This window comes from Rhizopus delemar, genomic scaffold, assembly GCF_000149305.1.
Source record: "Rhizopus delemar RA 99-880 supercont3.26 genomic scaffold, whole genome shotgun sequence".
Taxonomy (NCBI): Eukaryota; Fungi; Mucoromycota; class Mucoromycetes; order Mucorales; family Rhizopodaceae; genus Rhizopus; species Rhizopus delemar.
The window spans coordinates 114967-131548 of record NW_027137856.1 but is presented as its reverse complement, the minus strand read 5'-3'; the positions used below and the strand labels follow the sequence as shown (position 1 = coordinate 131548).

General features: G+C 34.4%; 9 protein-coding genes across 9 annotated transcripts; 5 read left to right on the top strand and 4 right to left on the bottom strand.

Moving 5' to 3' along the window:
• Window positions 1-329: 329 nt before the first annotated feature.
• RO3G_17147 (uncharacterized protein) lies at window positions 330-636 on the top strand (the record flags this gene model as incomplete). Its single annotated transcript, XM_067671731.1, has 2 exons — window positions 330-454; window positions 594-636. 2 exons carry the CDS (start codon window positions 330-332, stop codon window positions 634-636), a joined length of 168 nt encoding a protein of 55 aa, XP_067527945.1.
• A 1205-nt stretch (window positions 637-1841) lies between these two features.
• On the bottom strand, window positions 1842-3603 carry RO3G_17146 (uncharacterized protein; the record flags this gene model as incomplete). Its single annotated transcript, XM_067671730.1, has 4 exons — window positions 1842-2693; window positions 2804-3028; window positions 3144-3198; window positions 3356-3603. The coding sequence occupies 4 exons, from the start codon at window positions 3601-3603 to the stop codon at window positions 1842-1844; spliced, it is 1380 nt and encodes a 459-aa protein (XP_067527944.1).
• Window positions 3604-3902: 299 nt separating this feature from the next.
• RO3G_17145 (uncharacterized protein) lies at window positions 3903-5189 on the bottom strand (the record flags this gene model as incomplete). Its single annotated transcript, XM_067671729.1, has 6 exons — window positions 3903-4289; window positions 4348-4597; window positions 4655-4753; window positions 4846-4936; window positions 4991-5104; window positions 5153-5189. 6 exons carry the CDS (start codon window positions 5187-5189, stop codon window positions 3903-3905), a joined length of 978 nt encoding a protein of 325 aa, XP_067527943.1.
• A 1797-nt stretch (window positions 5190-6986) lies between these two features.
• On the top strand, window positions 6987-7196 carry RO3G_17144 (uncharacterized protein; the record flags this gene model as incomplete). The annotated part of the gene is made up of 1 exon (XM_067671728.1): window positions 6987-7196. The coding sequence occupies one exon, from the start codon at window positions 6987-6989 to the stop codon at window positions 7194-7196; it is 210 nt and encodes a 69-aa protein (XP_067527942.1).
• A 1154-nt stretch (window positions 7197-8350) lies between these two features.
• RO3G_17143 (uncharacterized protein) lies at window positions 8351-8927 on the top strand (the record flags this gene model as incomplete). Its single annotated transcript, XM_067671727.1, has 5 exons — window positions 8351-8378; window positions 8429-8464; window positions 8579-8684; window positions 8738-8778; window positions 8908-8927. The coding sequence occupies 5 exons, from the start codon at window positions 8351-8353 to the stop codon at window positions 8925-8927; spliced, it is 231 nt and encodes a 76-aa protein (XP_067527941.1).
• Window positions 8928-9850: 923 nt separating this feature from the next.
• RO3G_17142 (uncharacterized protein) lies at window positions 9851-11555 on the top strand (the record flags this gene model as incomplete). The annotated part of the gene is made up of 3 exons (XM_067671726.1): window positions 9851-10972; window positions 11032-11083; window positions 11140-11555. The coding sequence occupies 3 exons, from the start codon at window positions 9851-9853 to the stop codon at window positions 11553-11555; spliced, it is 1590 nt and encodes a 529-aa protein (XP_067527940.1).
• A 79-nt stretch (window positions 11556-11634) lies between these two features.
• RO3G_17141 (uncharacterized protein) lies at window positions 11635-14181 on the bottom strand (the record flags this gene model as incomplete). Its single annotated transcript, XM_067671725.1, has 12 exons — window positions 11635-12096; window positions 12159-12413; window positions 12597-12600; window positions 12656-12739; window positions 12800-13029; window positions 13062-13180; window positions 13250-13402; window positions 13458-13554; window positions 13608-13698; window positions 13749-13837; window positions 13904-14006; window positions 14066-14181. The coding sequence occupies 12 exons, from the start codon at window positions 14179-14181 to the stop codon at window positions 11635-11637; spliced, it is 1803 nt and encodes a 600-aa protein (XP_067527939.1).
• A 229-nt stretch (window positions 14182-14410) lies between these two features.
• Window positions 14411-14731, bottom strand: RO3G_17140 (uncharacterized protein; the record flags this gene model as incomplete). The annotated part of the gene is made up of 1 exon (XM_067671724.1): window positions 14411-14731. The coding sequence occupies one exon, from the start codon at window positions 14729-14731 to the stop codon at window positions 14411-14413; it is 321 nt and encodes a 106-aa protein (XP_067527938.1).
• A 1218-nt stretch (window positions 14732-15949) lies between these two features.
• On the top strand, window positions 15950-16206 carry RO3G_17139 (uncharacterized protein; the record flags this gene model as incomplete). Its single annotated transcript, XM_067671723.1, has 3 exons — window positions 15950-16011; window positions 16065-16161; window positions 16201-16206. 3 exons carry the CDS (start codon window positions 15950-15952, stop codon window positions 16204-16206), a joined length of 165 nt encoding a protein of 54 aa, XP_067527937.1.
• Between the last annotated feature and the right edge of the window lie 376 nt (window positions 16207-16582).

The following is a 16582-nucleotide window of genomic DNA, read 5'->3' as shown; positions in this document are numbered from 1 at the left end:
CTTCTACACATTACTTTTACTTTTATTCAAATCAGTCTGATCTACTTAACAAGATCTGGTGGTCACTTTACTCAAGCGAACTTATAACTCGAATTATCTACTCTATTTGGAGCTTACTTTATCCAATACTTTATTCAACTACTAAAACTTTATCTCAATAACGTATGTCAAGCCTACCAAAAATCAGAAAGCATATCGAATCTCACATTTGGTGGTCACTACGAGGGAAAATCTATTAAAGCAGCAAACAAATCAAACTATCAGGAAAACTTCAAAAAAAAAAATTATTCAAAATCGACTCTACAATATCAGAACACTTGTTAGCAACAATGAATACAGCAGGACAAAACGTTTTGGCCTCAATTAGCAACCAAAGCGTAGCCCAAGGATATCGCCCAAAATTAATTGAATTTTATGGTTATGAAGGAGAAGATTTCCGTCACTTTTGTTATAGGTAGACATAATAAAATAATAAATTATGCTATAAACCAAACATCTCCAACACTAGCATAGTTGAATGTTAAAGATCTGACGATGAATTATATCATAAAGAGTAATGAATGTCTTGCATATATAATACCAACTTGTTATAGTAATGAGTCTTTGCATAATCTCTTTTATGATCCAATGTATTAAGTTGCATTGTGACTATGTATGTTAGAATAGAATACTGTTTTTCTTGCATAGTAACTTTATAGATCTAAACGAATGATTGAAAAATAATCTTATCAATAATCCGATTGATGCCTTAATGGCCCCTGCTGTCTCCATCATTAGGCTTTAGTCTTTCTGTACTTATTGAGTGACCGAGTTTACTCAAACCCAATAACCATTCAGGAACAAAGTACAAGTGCTGTCTTAAACAACGATTCCATGGATATCTATTTATAAATGCAACACTAGTAGCTTAGAACAGCGATTTATAATATAATTGTACAAGATAAGGTTCCATGGAATAAGATGTGATGACATGCTCCAATCCTGAATGAAACATCAAGAAAGAACCCATTGATTTAACTCAATCATCCCCATGAATTATTATTCAAAAGAATATAAATATCCCACCTAAATCCTCATTGAAAAGAGGCATAACTTTAACTTGAATATAATCAAGTATAAAAAGTATCTCAAAGTAATTATCGTTTTAGTGATTTTTTATTTTTTTTTATCTTCGTTTATTACAGAACCATCCTTGATACAACACATATTCTAAAAGAGTATGCTTACTTGGAATCGATTGTATGATATTACTTAAATAAATTTGTGTTTATTTTATTGTAACTATGATCTTATATTAATGCTTGTATTTATTAATGCCAGTTACAATCAATTACTCTTCTACAACTCCTACACTATTTCTTTATTTTTGCTTTATCTTTTTCTTAATAACTATTGTCATTATACAACGATCGTGCCCTTCAATTTTTCAAATATTGCATTCCAGCCTCAATTGATGTCACGTCTTACAAATATCATTCAATATGTTGTCGTCGTAAGAATGTAAAGTATAACAGGCTATCAACATGTATTCGATCTTCTATTTCTAGCTTTTTTATGAAACCACTTCATGCAGCTTTCTTCTGTTCTGCCTCTTTTACACCAAATTATCTTTTATCTCAAACCAAGGCGATATATGTGATATTCAATTCAACTAGATTTAACTTAATGATGGAAGCAAACAGTCTATACTGTCTGAATATAGTCCACGTGAATCAATGCCAGTAATAGAAAAATAAAAATTGTCTAAATCTATACTTAAAAGTACTTATTGGTACACTTTTGTAAACGGTTTGTCAGCTTCTAGAAATTAACAGCACTTCATTTTGTACATAATTATACGTTTATTGACCACCAGCTTCCTTAGATTTTGACTTCATAGTAATCTCGATCTTTCGGACATCTCCATCAGGACTGATCAGCAAGCAACTTGATAATAGTCCATATTCGCTTTTTTCTAATTCCTTGGCTTTTTTCCTCCTATCCAAACTAACCATACTGCTCCCAAGGGGCTCTCTTGCACAAGGAACTAATTTCCATCCTGGACCTATATGAAATGCACCTACTTGCTTACCATGTCTCATCTGAAATATTCTAAGACTACCTAACTTTGACGAATGGATAACTAAGAACTGAAGCACCTTTGGCGGTCCTGCTGGAGCTTGTTGTTGATAGAGCTCATGTTCAAATGCCTCAACCCATCCACATGCTGCATCTCGAACGCCTTTCCACATTCTGATCATCTCGCCTTCCACCACATCCCAAAGTATCACTCGACCGAGTGCATCACTCGTAGCTGCTAGCGTGTGCCTCTGTGCACTGGTTGAAGGTGGACAGACATAGATGTGATTGATTTGACGATATGGGTCATTAGCTGACAAAATAGCTGGAATGGGTGTAGCTGGCTCAACATTGGTTGGTGGCTGTGGCATGTCAGGAACATACGGCGTGCCTGCATGCTTTTGATTAGCAGAATTATTAGCAGTTGTTCCCCACCAAGATTTAGCAAACGAAAACACAGGTGACGCAACTCGTGATACCACATATGTCGCCATGGAAGCAGCTGAAAGTGTTCGTGTTGACTCAGCAGTAGCATAATAAGTTAACATCGGGTAGACACCAACACCAATATATCTTGCACTTGCATTACTTGATATGCGTGTAGATGTAGCATTTGAATAATGAAGATCTGGCACCTGAGAATGCATTGAAGAGGGGCCTAGTTAAGTAAGCTCATTTTGTTTAATAAACGCATAATAAATTTGTAAGAAAGGTTTCCATTACCTAGACTGACAACATCTTTTACTTGATCTTGATGTTGAAGCTCCCACTTCTTGTACTGAAAGGCTGTGTGCATGCGAGATGCGTCGATACCACTTTCCCGCTGTCCATCACATATCCTCAATACTAACCATAAACTTTGACCGTCAATGCTCACCACTTTTTTCCCTTCAAATAGTATAGTAATGTCTTCGTCCTCTTTAGGTGGTGACAAGGAAGATACTTTGAAAACAGGCGGCGGTGTTCTCATCTTTATAGAAAGCACAGGTGTTGTTTCTAGCCGCTGCTCTGTTAAAAGGACTCCCGACTTCACAAAAAAAAAAATCAGTGTTTGGTTTTTTTTGTTTTTGTTTTCCTTTACTTACTTCTGAAAAGACTCGAACCCAGCCAGATTTGTATCCACACATAATGTAGTTTTGACTAAGAGGAGAAATATAAGCACTATTTTTGAGGTACACAATTCTTACGTTGATCGTGTTGAAGGCACAAAGAGCGGTAAGCATAGCAAAGAAGTAATAATTTCACTTAAGAAAAATTAGCATAACAATGATTTGTTGATAAAAAAAAAGAAAATTACTTTTCAAGTTTAGTGTTCTGTCCAATAGCTGAATATTCACCTTCAGCATTAACTTTAACAGTTATAAATTTGGTTTTATAGGCTAAGACAAGTGTACGTCCACTGGCAGAAGACGATATTAAATATGCTTCTTTTGATTGTACATTTGGAGAAGGAGATCGTGTTGTAAAGTCAGTTCGATTTGATACAGCATCTTCATCTGCTCCCCATGCCCATTCCTTATCAGATCCATCTGATAAACTACCCATGAGTTATATGGTGTTCAATTGTTCAGGAAGAATGTACCTGTTTCTTCTTTTTGATCATCTAACGTTTCTTCGGTTACTTCTTTAATTGAACTTGATACTTGAGGTAAATTACCCACAAGAATCTCAAGAATAGGAATTGGTATTTTATAATGTCGTTGCAATTTACACTTTATTTCATTCGTAGTTGGCATCTGGCTTAATATTCACTATTTTCATATAAAATAAAAAATAAAAAAGAAAACAAAAACAAAAAGCGACGTCCTTAAAAGTCAATTATTTTTATTTATGCAGAATTGAATTTACTTCTTTCCTAAAAGCATTGCCCGAAAGTCATCATTGCTTTTATTTTCATTTTTGATGTTGCTTGATGATTCACTAACTTGCGTTTCGCTTTTATCCCGTGATATCCTTGAAGTACCTAAGGCAATCGCTTTTCCTCTTTTTGGAGGCCTTGGAGCTCTGAAATGTCTATCACGACGGACTTCATGATCCTCCTTCCTTGGCTTTTTAATGTCTTGACCAATATTTTCTGAAGATGCCTTTCGTTTAAGAATATTTGATGGTTCTTTTTCAATAGGCTCAGTTTCACCTGCATCGAGTTCTTCTTTTCCTTCTTCTTGCACAGTAGCAACTCGCTTTTCTTTCTGCTTTTGTTTCTGTTGCATACGATGTAATCCCTTCTTTCTCTATATATTCACTTTTTACGTACAGTTCTATCTGTAATGGGTTTATGTTAAGACATACCTTGGTTTCTAATTCCTTGCTTATCTTTCTTTGTTCTTTTTCTTCTTGTTCAACGAGTTGTGCATGCCACTCGTTCGTTAACATTTTGGTTTTACTGTTGATACGAACAAGAGCATCTTCATATGATTCCAAGTTCCCCATTTCATACTCTATAGAATTCCATACTTCAATAAGCCTTGCTGGATCATCTATGCGTTTGATTATAGATTTCTTAAACAACGTTTGACATTTGACGTAGTTTCCTAAGTCACTGCATGCCAAATTTATATTAGCAATGAACCATAAATTGGCAATTTTCAAATTTTACCGTTCAAAATAAATATACTGAATCCAAGCTTCTGCACTGCGACCATTCTTACGAACAATATGTTCCCATAATTCTCTTGCTTTGTCAATGTCACCAAGTCTAGTTGAAATGCGAGCATAGAATTTTTCAACTCTGCAATATGGGTCTCCTGATTCAGGAAAAGCTAAAAGGGGAAGATGAGATTGCTTTACAAAACAGAGTAGTACTTTGCTTTACCTTCATGAAGATACACCAAGCTTTCTTCAAATGCAACGCGCAGGTTCATCACATCGTCTTCTGCAGCTATAGTCGCTTAAGTATTATAGTCTATTCCTTTCAATATGAAATTTAACTTACGGTCTTCCCAGTCAATCTTTCTTCTATAATAGTTGCATTTAGCCAAAAGGACTGCAACCAAATCCTCTATACTCGCTAAAAGCTGTTGAGAAGATAGAGCTTTATCGAAAGTGTCTAAAAAAAGCTTAAGTGTAAATTATGAATAAATCTAGATATACTTACCATTTATTTGATCTGGCTCATATCCTCCTGACTCCATGAGTCTAGTCAAATGTGCCCAAAGTATGCCTGACCAAGGACAGTTCCGAATAGATCGTTGACAAATATTCTCAAGAAAGGATTGTACTCTGGCCTTTTCAACCTTCAAAGAAAATGAGCCTGCCTGAGGTTTTTGTAAGTTTGTTTAGCTTACCAAAAATAAAATATAATCATTCCATAAGTTAGGATCTGTACAGTAAATAAGGATGGCCCGCTCGTACAAACAACGAACGTTATTTAAAGAAAATTTGTTTTTCGCAATCTTTTCATTTTCAATATATTCATAAAACGCGTTTATCGAATACTGAGCTGCAATCAGCTTTTGTTCAAAAACATCTCTTTCATCTGCTGCTCTTTTAGTATCTGCATATATTTTGTTAGCCTGAACCATATTTTCCTCGTAGTTGTTATTATCCCAAGCTGTAATGTAAGTTGAATAGCCATTAAATGTTTCTTCACAGTCAATATGTAGTACGTTCAATCGATCCAAGTATACTTTTTTTACTCTTTCTACTTGATCAGGATTTTTGAATTTATTCATTACATCTATCTCGAACTGAACATAAAGCCTCCATATTTCTTGACTACGTTTAACATGATATACTGTCGCTCTAACTGCCTTTAACAGATCTTCTCGTGTTGAGTCAATTAAATCATTTTCTTGATCCATTTCTTCAAATACTTTATAAAACCTTTCGAGTATAAACTCAGTATAAGACTTCCATATATCAATTGCTAAGGCCAAATATGTAAGAAAGCATCCAAAATAAGCGATATGTTCATAATTTCTTACAAAAATAGTCCTTTTCAGCTTCATCGTAAAGATGAAGTAACCTTCTTTCTCCTTCTTCACTTGTAGCTTCCTTCTTTGCATCGTCAATCCAATCAAGCCATAGATCTATTGCCTTTGGTTAGAGTTTGCATCTCATAAACATTGCTCAACTTTTACTTTCTGACAATGGATAAATATCATGCATAGCTAATCTCGCATCCTCCAACTGTTCCGGTAAATCAGTTTGCTTTAACAAATCAATCAATTGAACATGAAGATCATATTGTGTATTATCCTTTCCTAGCTATAATCAAGTGTTAGCAAGAGCCATTCGCGACGAGCTCGTCATTTTTTGTACTTTTTCAATAATGTCTGGTATCTGGTCTAATGCCTCCAACGTCATTTGAGATACTTCCTCATTTTCAGCCTCATTCATGATAGCTTCGTTTTCCACCGTATTTTCTTCGGACAAGTTATTTTGTGAGGTGTTTGGAACCTCGTTCGATGCTTCCATTGGCGATGACATGGCAAACAAACTTTATTAAAAAAATGCGTATACCGGTTGTGGCTTTAGGATGCTCAGTTTTTTAAACACAGTAAATATTTCAAGTGACTATGATATATCGTATGCCTTAAGTCTCTATTCATTTTTGCAAATATACAAGCTATTAGGACCACTATACGATCATATATTGCAAAAGAAAATAATATAGATTGATGAAATCATTTAGCCCTCATATATCATACTTGTAACTTCCATTTTACTTTGTAATTTATTCATTTTATATACCACCTTTTCTTTTGCGACTTCCTCTTGAACACTAATTTTTTATAAAGACATGGTGTTTCCTAATATATAAAATTTGCAGTAGTTGATTTTTTAAAATGAGTATACTTTTATACGAAGAAGAACAAGGAATTATTATCTATGAGATTGGTCTATTCGAGCTCATAAGACTCCATTGTTGATCAGGAACAATATACACCGGGAGCGATTAGTTATCATACCTCCAACTTTTGCAAACAATGTCTACAGAGAAATATTCTCGAGCTATTGCAATACAAATAGATACGCCTAAATATGAAGACTTTTATATAAGAGAAATGAATGGAGAATGTACTTATATGTCTTATATTTCTCAAGGCAAGACTAGATCCTTCAAACTAAAAATTGCAAAGAACTTAAGTACTTCTGCTGCAGTGAAACAATTGGAAGTTCATATTCACGCAGCATAAAGATATGGTACAAGCGAGCATGTATAAATAAAGTGTCCGTTCGGATCAGATTGGTTTGTCGGATGAAAAGACAAAGAAAAAGTCTCTAACAAGAGCAAGGGTAAAAAAAATCAAAAGAGAAACAATGTGTTGAAAAGTCACCTAATATCAGAGAAATGGACTACGCCATTCAACTAGTATTTGCCCAGAAGGACCCTGAGTACGCAGAGGAACATAGTGCAGTAATTGATCTAGTTCATGTAGTTTAGAGCAAATAATCCGCCATAAATATACCCAGAAGATCGCTGTGCTCAAGGAGGCAAAGAAGCGTAATGGAAGCATATTTAAAAGGAATGAGAAAAGATACATTATTGATTCCAACATGCAGAAACGTTGATGCATATCTAAACAGTAAATAGTATGTTGTTTGGAAAGGGTATGAATAGGGCTTCGCGTGCAAAACTTGGAGCGATCATCTTAGGGGTTATTGTATACATTGGCTCCTTTCCTGACGGATTAAAGACGGCCATAAAATTGAGTCAAGGGAGGCTTTCTGACGACAACTAGATAGTAGTTTAGAGTCCTTGTCTTGAATTCATTTGTCCAAGGGCATTCATTGTTCTATACTTACAACATTTCTTTTTGGAAACACTGTGGTTATGATGATTTAGTTAAAAAAAACTTCTTAAAAGTAAATGTTCTATATGAATCACATACTTAGAGAGACACATCATACGCGGCTTAGCTTTCTCATAAATAAATAGCGATACACTCCTTTACTACAAAGTTTATGCAAAGAGATATATAAATAAAAAAGCTCACTTTTGTAAGAACGAATGATCCATGTGCATTGTAGAATTTGTTTAAAAAGTTTTAGATATGAAAATAGGTAAGACGAGTTTTGGTTATCCGTTGATGTAGTCAGAACATATTTTTTAGAATATCTATTTATGTAGAGTGTAAGAAAATGTTTCTTCAAACTTTCTTATAATAATAAACAAGTTAGTCTTTCTATAAATGTTAAAACGATCAAATAAGAATAGTTCTTGTTTTTTATCTAGTTTTATTTGACTTTTTCTTTTAACATTCTTAAGTATATGAAGCACAAACGTAATATTGTAAAGATTCTCTAGCGAGACAAGGTTGAAAAAAAGGGAATGCAAATACAAATAAAAATGAACGTCAGGCAATTGTGGAGGAGAAGTAAAAAACTATTATAGAAATGCATGAATATAGTGACATATCTAATGTAGGGACTTCTCCACTTTTTGGCTTCTTCATGGAATCGAGTATACTATGATTCAATAGTACAGCAACTAAATAAGTATGATTCAAAGATGCTGTAGAAAAAGCGCTGATATATAATTACGAAATAATGTTTGTTTTTACCTTTTTAATAATAGATTTTGTGCTTCGACTACGTGTTTATTTTGTGCCACTTTGGGATTATAACATGGGGTTGGTAAACGGGCTTGATCGGCAACAACAGACCGGTTTTGTACCACGCTTGTAATTGAAAAACAATGTTTGAAGGCGCCTCTTAACTTTTATTTGATATGTAGTTATAGAAAAATATGCAATTACTTTCATGAAATCATCAAAGGTAAAGCTTGCTTCACATGTGAAAACTGTTTATCAAAATATTCTAAAACGATATATTGTGAATTGAAGTATATGTATTATTAAAACTTTGAATGCTACAACAGTACACACTGCTTTCAATTTACTGTAGATCAATCTCAAAAACTCTAAAGTGAGCCTTGTATTTTTATTTTTATTTTTTGGTAGGGGTATTCCGAATAAAGAGAAAAGAAAGAGCCTACAGGATATGATTAAAAAAGATATAATCAAAATTATACAATTTAAAATATTTGGATGATCGTAAAAAGTACAGACGCTTTTTATTTAATGAGTTTTGTACAAAATTTATATTATGAGTTTATTGCTTGTCTTATTTAATCAATTTATTTATTAGATGAACTACCGTATAATCTAACTTCTTTTCTCCTTTTTCTTTCATATACGCAACCCACAATCAATAATACATGAAAAATAATGAGATTCCAATTCTACTTCAAAAAATAAATTGCACCCTATTTCTTGTCATTCGTTAAATAAAGACAATCGCTTTATGAGTGTAACAATGCGGTCATCATACTTTCAATTTTAATCGGACAATTGTTCCTTATTATTTACTTTGATATTCTTTAATAAATGCTTGTTATTTGCTTGCTTTTATAAACCAATATATAAAAACCCATATTTCTATTGGTTTAATTATTAACTTTTTCTTTCTTTCTTTCTTTTTTATAAAAAAGCGGGATACAGGGATTTGTCTATAACCATAAAAGTCAATAATATGTTTCCGCACGGTCTTGAGTACAAAGAAGCTTGTCGAATAGTTGTCCAAAACTAGTACAAACATTTTGTGCCCTACGTTTTTAAACGGCCATTCCAATCGAGATTCTATAAGAAATCAACTGATAAAAATCGGTGATAGTTTCGCTGTATGCTCTTATGAAGGAGAAACAAGAGAAAGTGGGGGAGGGGATGAGTCACTCCTTTCTGTCCCCCCTTTTTTTAATTTAGTCATTGACAAAAATACAATTTCCTTATAAAAGACTCAACATTATTTTGATGCCACTAACTCAACAATTTTTTTTTCTTAATTCCTAATGCTTGTTATCCAAAGCTCTTTATACGAAAATCCGACATTTATTCAAAAGATAATGAAGAGAAGATCTTCATATAAACACAATATTTGTCCATTATACACTGCTAATATAATCTCAGAACCTTCACCGTGGAAAGGAAATCATTCGCTCCATAATGCCACCAAGATTGCAACAAGTCATTCATATACTAATGAACTACCAAAGAAAACAAAAACTTACAATAATCCTTTAATGCATCACAGCAAATCCCAATCAAATATGACTTGTTGTAACAACGTCTTACCTTCTCTACCTTCTTTATCCTCTTCTTCGTCTACTGCTTCTTCGACAGCTTCAAGTACGGTACCAATCTTGCCAAAATCAAATTCTTCCATAAAGCAGCACAAGAAGAGGCTACACAACTCAGAATTCGTTTTGAGATTTATGGACCAATGTATTTTACAAAAGCAGCGTCAACAGCGACAGCTGGATGCTTCTTTTGCTAATCTAAACAGATCAGCATCTGTGTCGATGAACATGGTTTTACGACCGCAACAACAGCAACATTTTGATAGCGCATTGTTGAATCCAAATGCAAGACGCGGAAGTACTCGGCAAGCTCGAGAACACGCGATCAAGAAATCCCCAAAAAACGCCTTACCCAAGCTTAGCAGCAGCCAGCAGCAGACAGCATTGATCACCGAATGGCCTTACGTACTTACTCAAGACAATGAAGAGCAAGACCGTATGGTTGCACAGCATTATTTATTACGTACCGCTTTTGGTTCTGACTTTTGCTCCCCTATCCGTTCTCAACTTCAAAAGGGCATTATTGTCTTGGACGTTGGCTGTGGACCAGGCACCTGGACGATGGAAATGGGCACTGCGTTTCCTAAATCAACGTTTATTGGTATCGATCAAAGTGCATTTTTCCCAAAGGATATCAAGCCAAAGAATTGCCATTTTCGTACATGTGGTCACTTGGTACAACACCAACTGCCACTCCCATTCCCGGATAATAGCATTGATTATATCTATCAAAGGGACATGAACTGGGGCTTAACGGGCCAAACTTGGCAAGCACTACTCAAGGAATACCTTCGTATCTTGAAACCTGGAGGATGGATCGAGGTTGTCGAGCAGGTAATTTTTTTTTTTTTTACTCTATGAATTTATCACCAAGAATATTTTTTTCCCCTCAGGATTTCGAAACTCAGAATAGTCCTGAAAATGAATGTTACATGAATGATAAATGTACGTAAAAAATCATGCTATCGGATCGCTTTTTCTAATTATATCTAATTTTATAGTAATTGCGAGCTTGTGCTTGCGCATGCAAGACCCTTATGCTGTCCATAGGTTACCTACAATGCTTTTATTTAATGGATTTGATAGTATCGAAACCATCTCAAAGTCTTGTCCTCTTGGTTGGGGAGCAGACACAGTTACTAACTGCTCCAGTGAGTCAGGATCGGTCACAGTTGCAGAGAGCTCTTCTACTGTTGAACAGCAAGGAGAAGCTCCCAAATGCTCTGAGTTTTCACGAGCTATGGCTAGTCAGTACACAGCTCTGTTGAAATCGTTACGTCCTTGGCTCTCTACAGTCATGAATCTTGATTATGAAAAATACGACGACTATATCGCAGGTTTACCAGCAGAATGGCGTCGTGCCAAGACATGTATTAACTGGCATTGTTTTATTTCCCAAAAACCGCATTATACATAAATTTTGTAAATAAATACCCTCCCTTTTTTGTTCACATTGTTATTTATTGTTAAATGTCAAGTACCCTTTGTGGTCGTGTTCAGGATAGTGTTTGAGTGAATACCAAAGCAATCATGGCCATATTGATTGGCCAGTATACAATGCAAGTGTAAGTTAAAAACCAGGAGCCAAATGTCTGATAATCAAACAGGAGCGTAGATAAAATGTGGACTAAAGAGGTTTCGGTGAGAGCGCCAAATAAAGTAGCTAGCCCGGAAGGAGATAATGTCACTAAAATTAAAGTTTGTACGCACTTCCAAAACAGCCTGGTGGATGGCCTAGTCAAACTGTAGGGGATTAAAATAAGGAGAGCGGTTGCTATACCCAATGTGAAATTTAGGAGTGACACAGAGGCAATTACAAGCGCGCTTTCTGCAAGGCAAAAAGATTTAAGTATGGTTCCATCATGTTCAGGAGATTTGCTTTTAGAAATCCAAATAATCAAGAGTAAAATTGTAGCACAAAATATACCAAGAGATGCTCCAAACTGAATACCGATAGCCTATAAAGTAAGAGGATTAGCAAAGATTGATTGATATTTATGAGTGCTGATTTCTCTATTACCGTTTCCCCAGGAAATCGGGCAAGATATTCTCGTGCAAATGATGGTTGTATAATGTTAAAGATAATCACGCCTGCAGCATGAGTAATGATTAGTATAGTTAATGCAAACAGATGATGATGCTTTTTTGCAGGTAACGTAGCCAATACTGTTTTCTCTTTCTCTGATAGGTTAGTGATGATTGGAGTAGTTCCTAAATAATAAAGAACTAAAGAGTAAATGTACAGGTTAAGGATAACATCTGCTATGCATTTCGGCTAATAAATTAGTTTGTAATGTAAAAAGGATATTTGAATTATAAGAGCACATGCAAATAGAATGACAGGTGGCATATATTGACTAATTGATACATAATGATACGGTGAAGGTAACATGTAAAAAAAGAAAGACTGATGAAAGTGCTCCAATAAATTATTCAAACTACGAAATGTAGATTCTACCAATCTAACAAAACTCATGTCAATAATTGCAATCTTCTCCACATCCTTGCTTTGCGTACCTTCCAATACGACTAAATCCAAAAAGATTGTTTAGATTTGTTGTTCCTAGGATACCATGTATGGTGACTGCATCTATCCTATATCTATAACCAAAAGGTTACTTGAAGTTATATATTAAGAAGCACATCAGGAAGCCAACCAACCTCAAATATAATCCAGCATCGCTAGAAGGATGTCCAAGAACTAAAAACCTCATGCTGTTTAACATGTTAAATAATGAGCGAAGATATTCGTTGTCTTTGATATCTGAAAAGGGATGTTTTGTAGTGTCGTGCAGTGTGATTGCTATTGGCAAATTTGATCTTTCAACAACAGCTACAATCGTGTTTATTAAATCCAAATTTGGTAGCTGTCCATTCACACCCTCTAAAAGCTCAATTAGATATATTATTTTTACAATTTTACATTTTTTAAAATACCAAAGAAGATCCCAAGTGTCTCATAATCCTGGGTTCCTGGAAAATCGAGGTTAACAGCACCCTGTATTGTGCCGGATCTGGGCATTACGATTGCTGAAAATTCATCTTCATAAAGTAAGTATGGTTTAATTCTCTCTTTTTTGTAAATGTCATAAAGACTATGCTCAAACTCACCTCCATCTTCCATACCGTGATATGCATCTAACCAAGCCTGTGTTCCCGCTTTTCCTTGATCTGTCACTAACAAAATAATGTCTTTTGCCCAATAAACATTGCGTTTAAACAATTTTGCAAGAGATAAAAGCAGAGCAATTCCGTTGGTGTTGTCTAAAAAGTCTTCTTAATAACTTTAATTCGTAATCACTTTGACCAATAAACTTACATTCACCTGTTCTAGATACCCAAGGGGCACTGAGGATCAAAGCTTCCTTACCATCACTTCTAGGTGCTTTATGAATCGCAAAAGCATTGGCTCCTTTCTTTTTATCTTATATAAAAACCAACTCTCACACTATCTTTCTTTTCTTTTTACCGTATTGTATCCATTATTATCAAAGGTGAAGTGCTGCACAGCGGAAACAAATCCGGATAACCTGAACTCTTTTTGTATAAATTGCGCCCGTCTATTTCTTGTATTAATATTGTGATTTCCGCTTCAATTTTAAATGCTTACGTTTCACTATCTTTATCTTGGACTCGAGATAGCTTGTGTATGTAATCTTCTGCAGTTTTGATATCGTTGTATCCATATTCGACATTAGCCTAGTAGTAGTGTTATTTTATTACGAGTTACATCTTTTTAAAATTTATCGGAACAGCAGCTTTTACCTGTCCTGGAAGAAGTGCGTTTTCTGATATATAAGTTCCTTTGCTGTATCCATCATAAGGTAAGATAAGTATCCAAATAATTCCAATAAAAAATAATACAAAGCTATACTTTCAATGTTATACTGTATATAGGTAAATTTGTCTTTTTTTTGTGCAAATTACCTCAAGACAGGTGCAAATCTTTGCAGTAAGCGAAACAATCGCGCTCGTTTTTCAAGATCTACTAGACTGTCTGTGTTCTTTGACATCCATCTTTCTTTTAATTTTGCAAGAAGCATAAAGGATCAATAGCAGAATAAAGTCTTGCGCTTTTTTTGTGTGCGCGATTCCCCTTCTTTTAGAATTAAAACGCCGCTTCTTTACTAACCATTTTGTATAACTGAAAGTATCGTTGCAAAACATGCCTAACTGTATGCCCATTCAATGAATTTATGCTTGATTTAATACTTTCGTAAGATCTCAGTAGAAGATGATAACGCAAGGCACATTGTTTCATGAAAATAGAATTTAAACTGATATAATGCAACTAATTACAAACTGTGATGTAGCAAAATAATTTATTATCAATTTATTTGAAAGTTTTATAGAAGTTGGACGAACTTGAGCACGCTCATAGTAAGCCTTGAGAGCAAGACCATTTTCAAATACTTGTTCAGGCTTGCGGACAATTATGATACGGAAGAGGTAAGGCACAAAATGAAGATCGGTAACAGAATGCCTACCAAAAAGATAATCACCATTTGAATTCAAGAGAGATTCAACCTTGTTCAGAAAGTTGCATATTTCAAGCAAACATAGCCTTGGTGTCTGAAATCCTTTGGCAGACATTTAACACACTTTGGGACTCTTGAATCGACTTGTGATGGACATCAACATATTTTAGGGCCTCTTTCAAATAAGTTTGCAGGCATTGGATACGATTCTCGAGGAAACCAGCCATTCCGATCTTTTTAGCTTCTAATTCCTGTTTGCTTCCAGATGTCAGGAAAAAAAAAGAATGCTTCCTATATCAGCTTCTTCGTGCATCTCTCTTATGAATTCGTCAATTTCGGCTTTTTTCTCGGGAATGGATAGTTTGCTACCTGCGATTTCATTTAGGTAATAAATGACAGATATTGTATCATTCAAACACTTTTTACTACTATCTTCATCAATTTCCAGTGCGGAAACAGTATGTTTACGGCTGATGTTCAGATAGCTAGGACTGAAGTTTCTGGCGTTTGTGATGTCTATTTCAATCTGTTTAACATTGCTTACATTGAGCTCATTAATGGCTAAGCGGGGAGCAGCTCCGCAAAGAGAGGTTTTGAATGTGTAAAGAGTGAGGTTTAAGGTCATATTGGAAATAGAGATGTTTTGTAGATAGAAAAGAAAAGAAAAACGTTCAATGACCCTTTCATTTCCATCTTTTTAAAGAGCAATATAATTGATTTGGGCTTCATCTATTTTGAAGCGAATGAATGAATATCCTTTCTGCTTAGTCATTCCAGTCTTTCACAAGTAATTAAATTCAGAAGGCCGTGTCAAAAAAAATAAGTGTTTAATTTTTCATTATTCAGCATTTTCCATTTTTATACAACCCATGTCCAGTTGCAGAGCTTTTCACGACCAATTTGTTTAGCCTTTTTTATTGTGGACGATTTAGTTTAATTGAAACATATTTATCATAGTTTCTTCGAATGCAAGCACTATCAATATCTCACCATTTTTAAGTAGTATTTACACCTGTCTCCAAAGTAAATACGGTCATATTCTGTCAGTTTAATAACGTAACGCCTTATATAAGAACCTTGCTTTTTTCATGACCGTTGCATATAGTATGCATACAATGCTGACATGAACGTATAAAATTGATAAGAGCTGCAGTATTCATAGATTATCCATATAAACAGCCAGCTATAGATACGACCCTTTAAGGATATACGGTTATTATTCAGTTGAAGTATTCTTTTTTTTTTTTTTTTTTTTTTTAAAAAAAACCTGATGAATAAATCTTGCTAATTTTATTCATTTACTATTCAATCTATAAAAGAAAAATGGTGAAATATGAAATCAAATGTGCATTTTAAATGTAAAAAGAGAGAAAGCACGTTTAATGGAGCTATTATGTAAGCAAAAGTTTTGATATCTGAAGCTAAACAACAATAAAAATACAATATAGACACAAGAAATACGTCAACTTGAAGCAGAGGCTGTTTCTTTATCTTTCATTCTTTGAAGCATTTGAAGCAATCATCGACAATGCGAATCGCTTATTAGTAAATGTACTTTCTATAGCATTCATCATAATACATTAGGAATAAGATCAATTTATATTATTGAATGATGACATTGGCCTCTATTTTAATGTGAAAATATACCTATTCTCGTCTAAGAGCTATACTTGATATGTATACCTATGGTCTTGGCTTGTATGATAGATTAAATATTGCATAAACCAAAATCCTATTTTCGGGGATTATTTTATGAGAAATAAAAAAAAAATAGGATTCTTTGTTGTAGTTTCTCAATAAAAGAAAGCATTCATACAAGTTTGCTATAGCTGATTCAAATAATAAAGTGTGGGGTTTTTTTTTTCTGGTTTTGTAATTAAAGGAGATGATTTGATACAAGTCTTGCTACATGTGATGATAGTGCAAATAAAATCCCTATTTTTCTGCCTTTTTCTTTCTTTCTTTC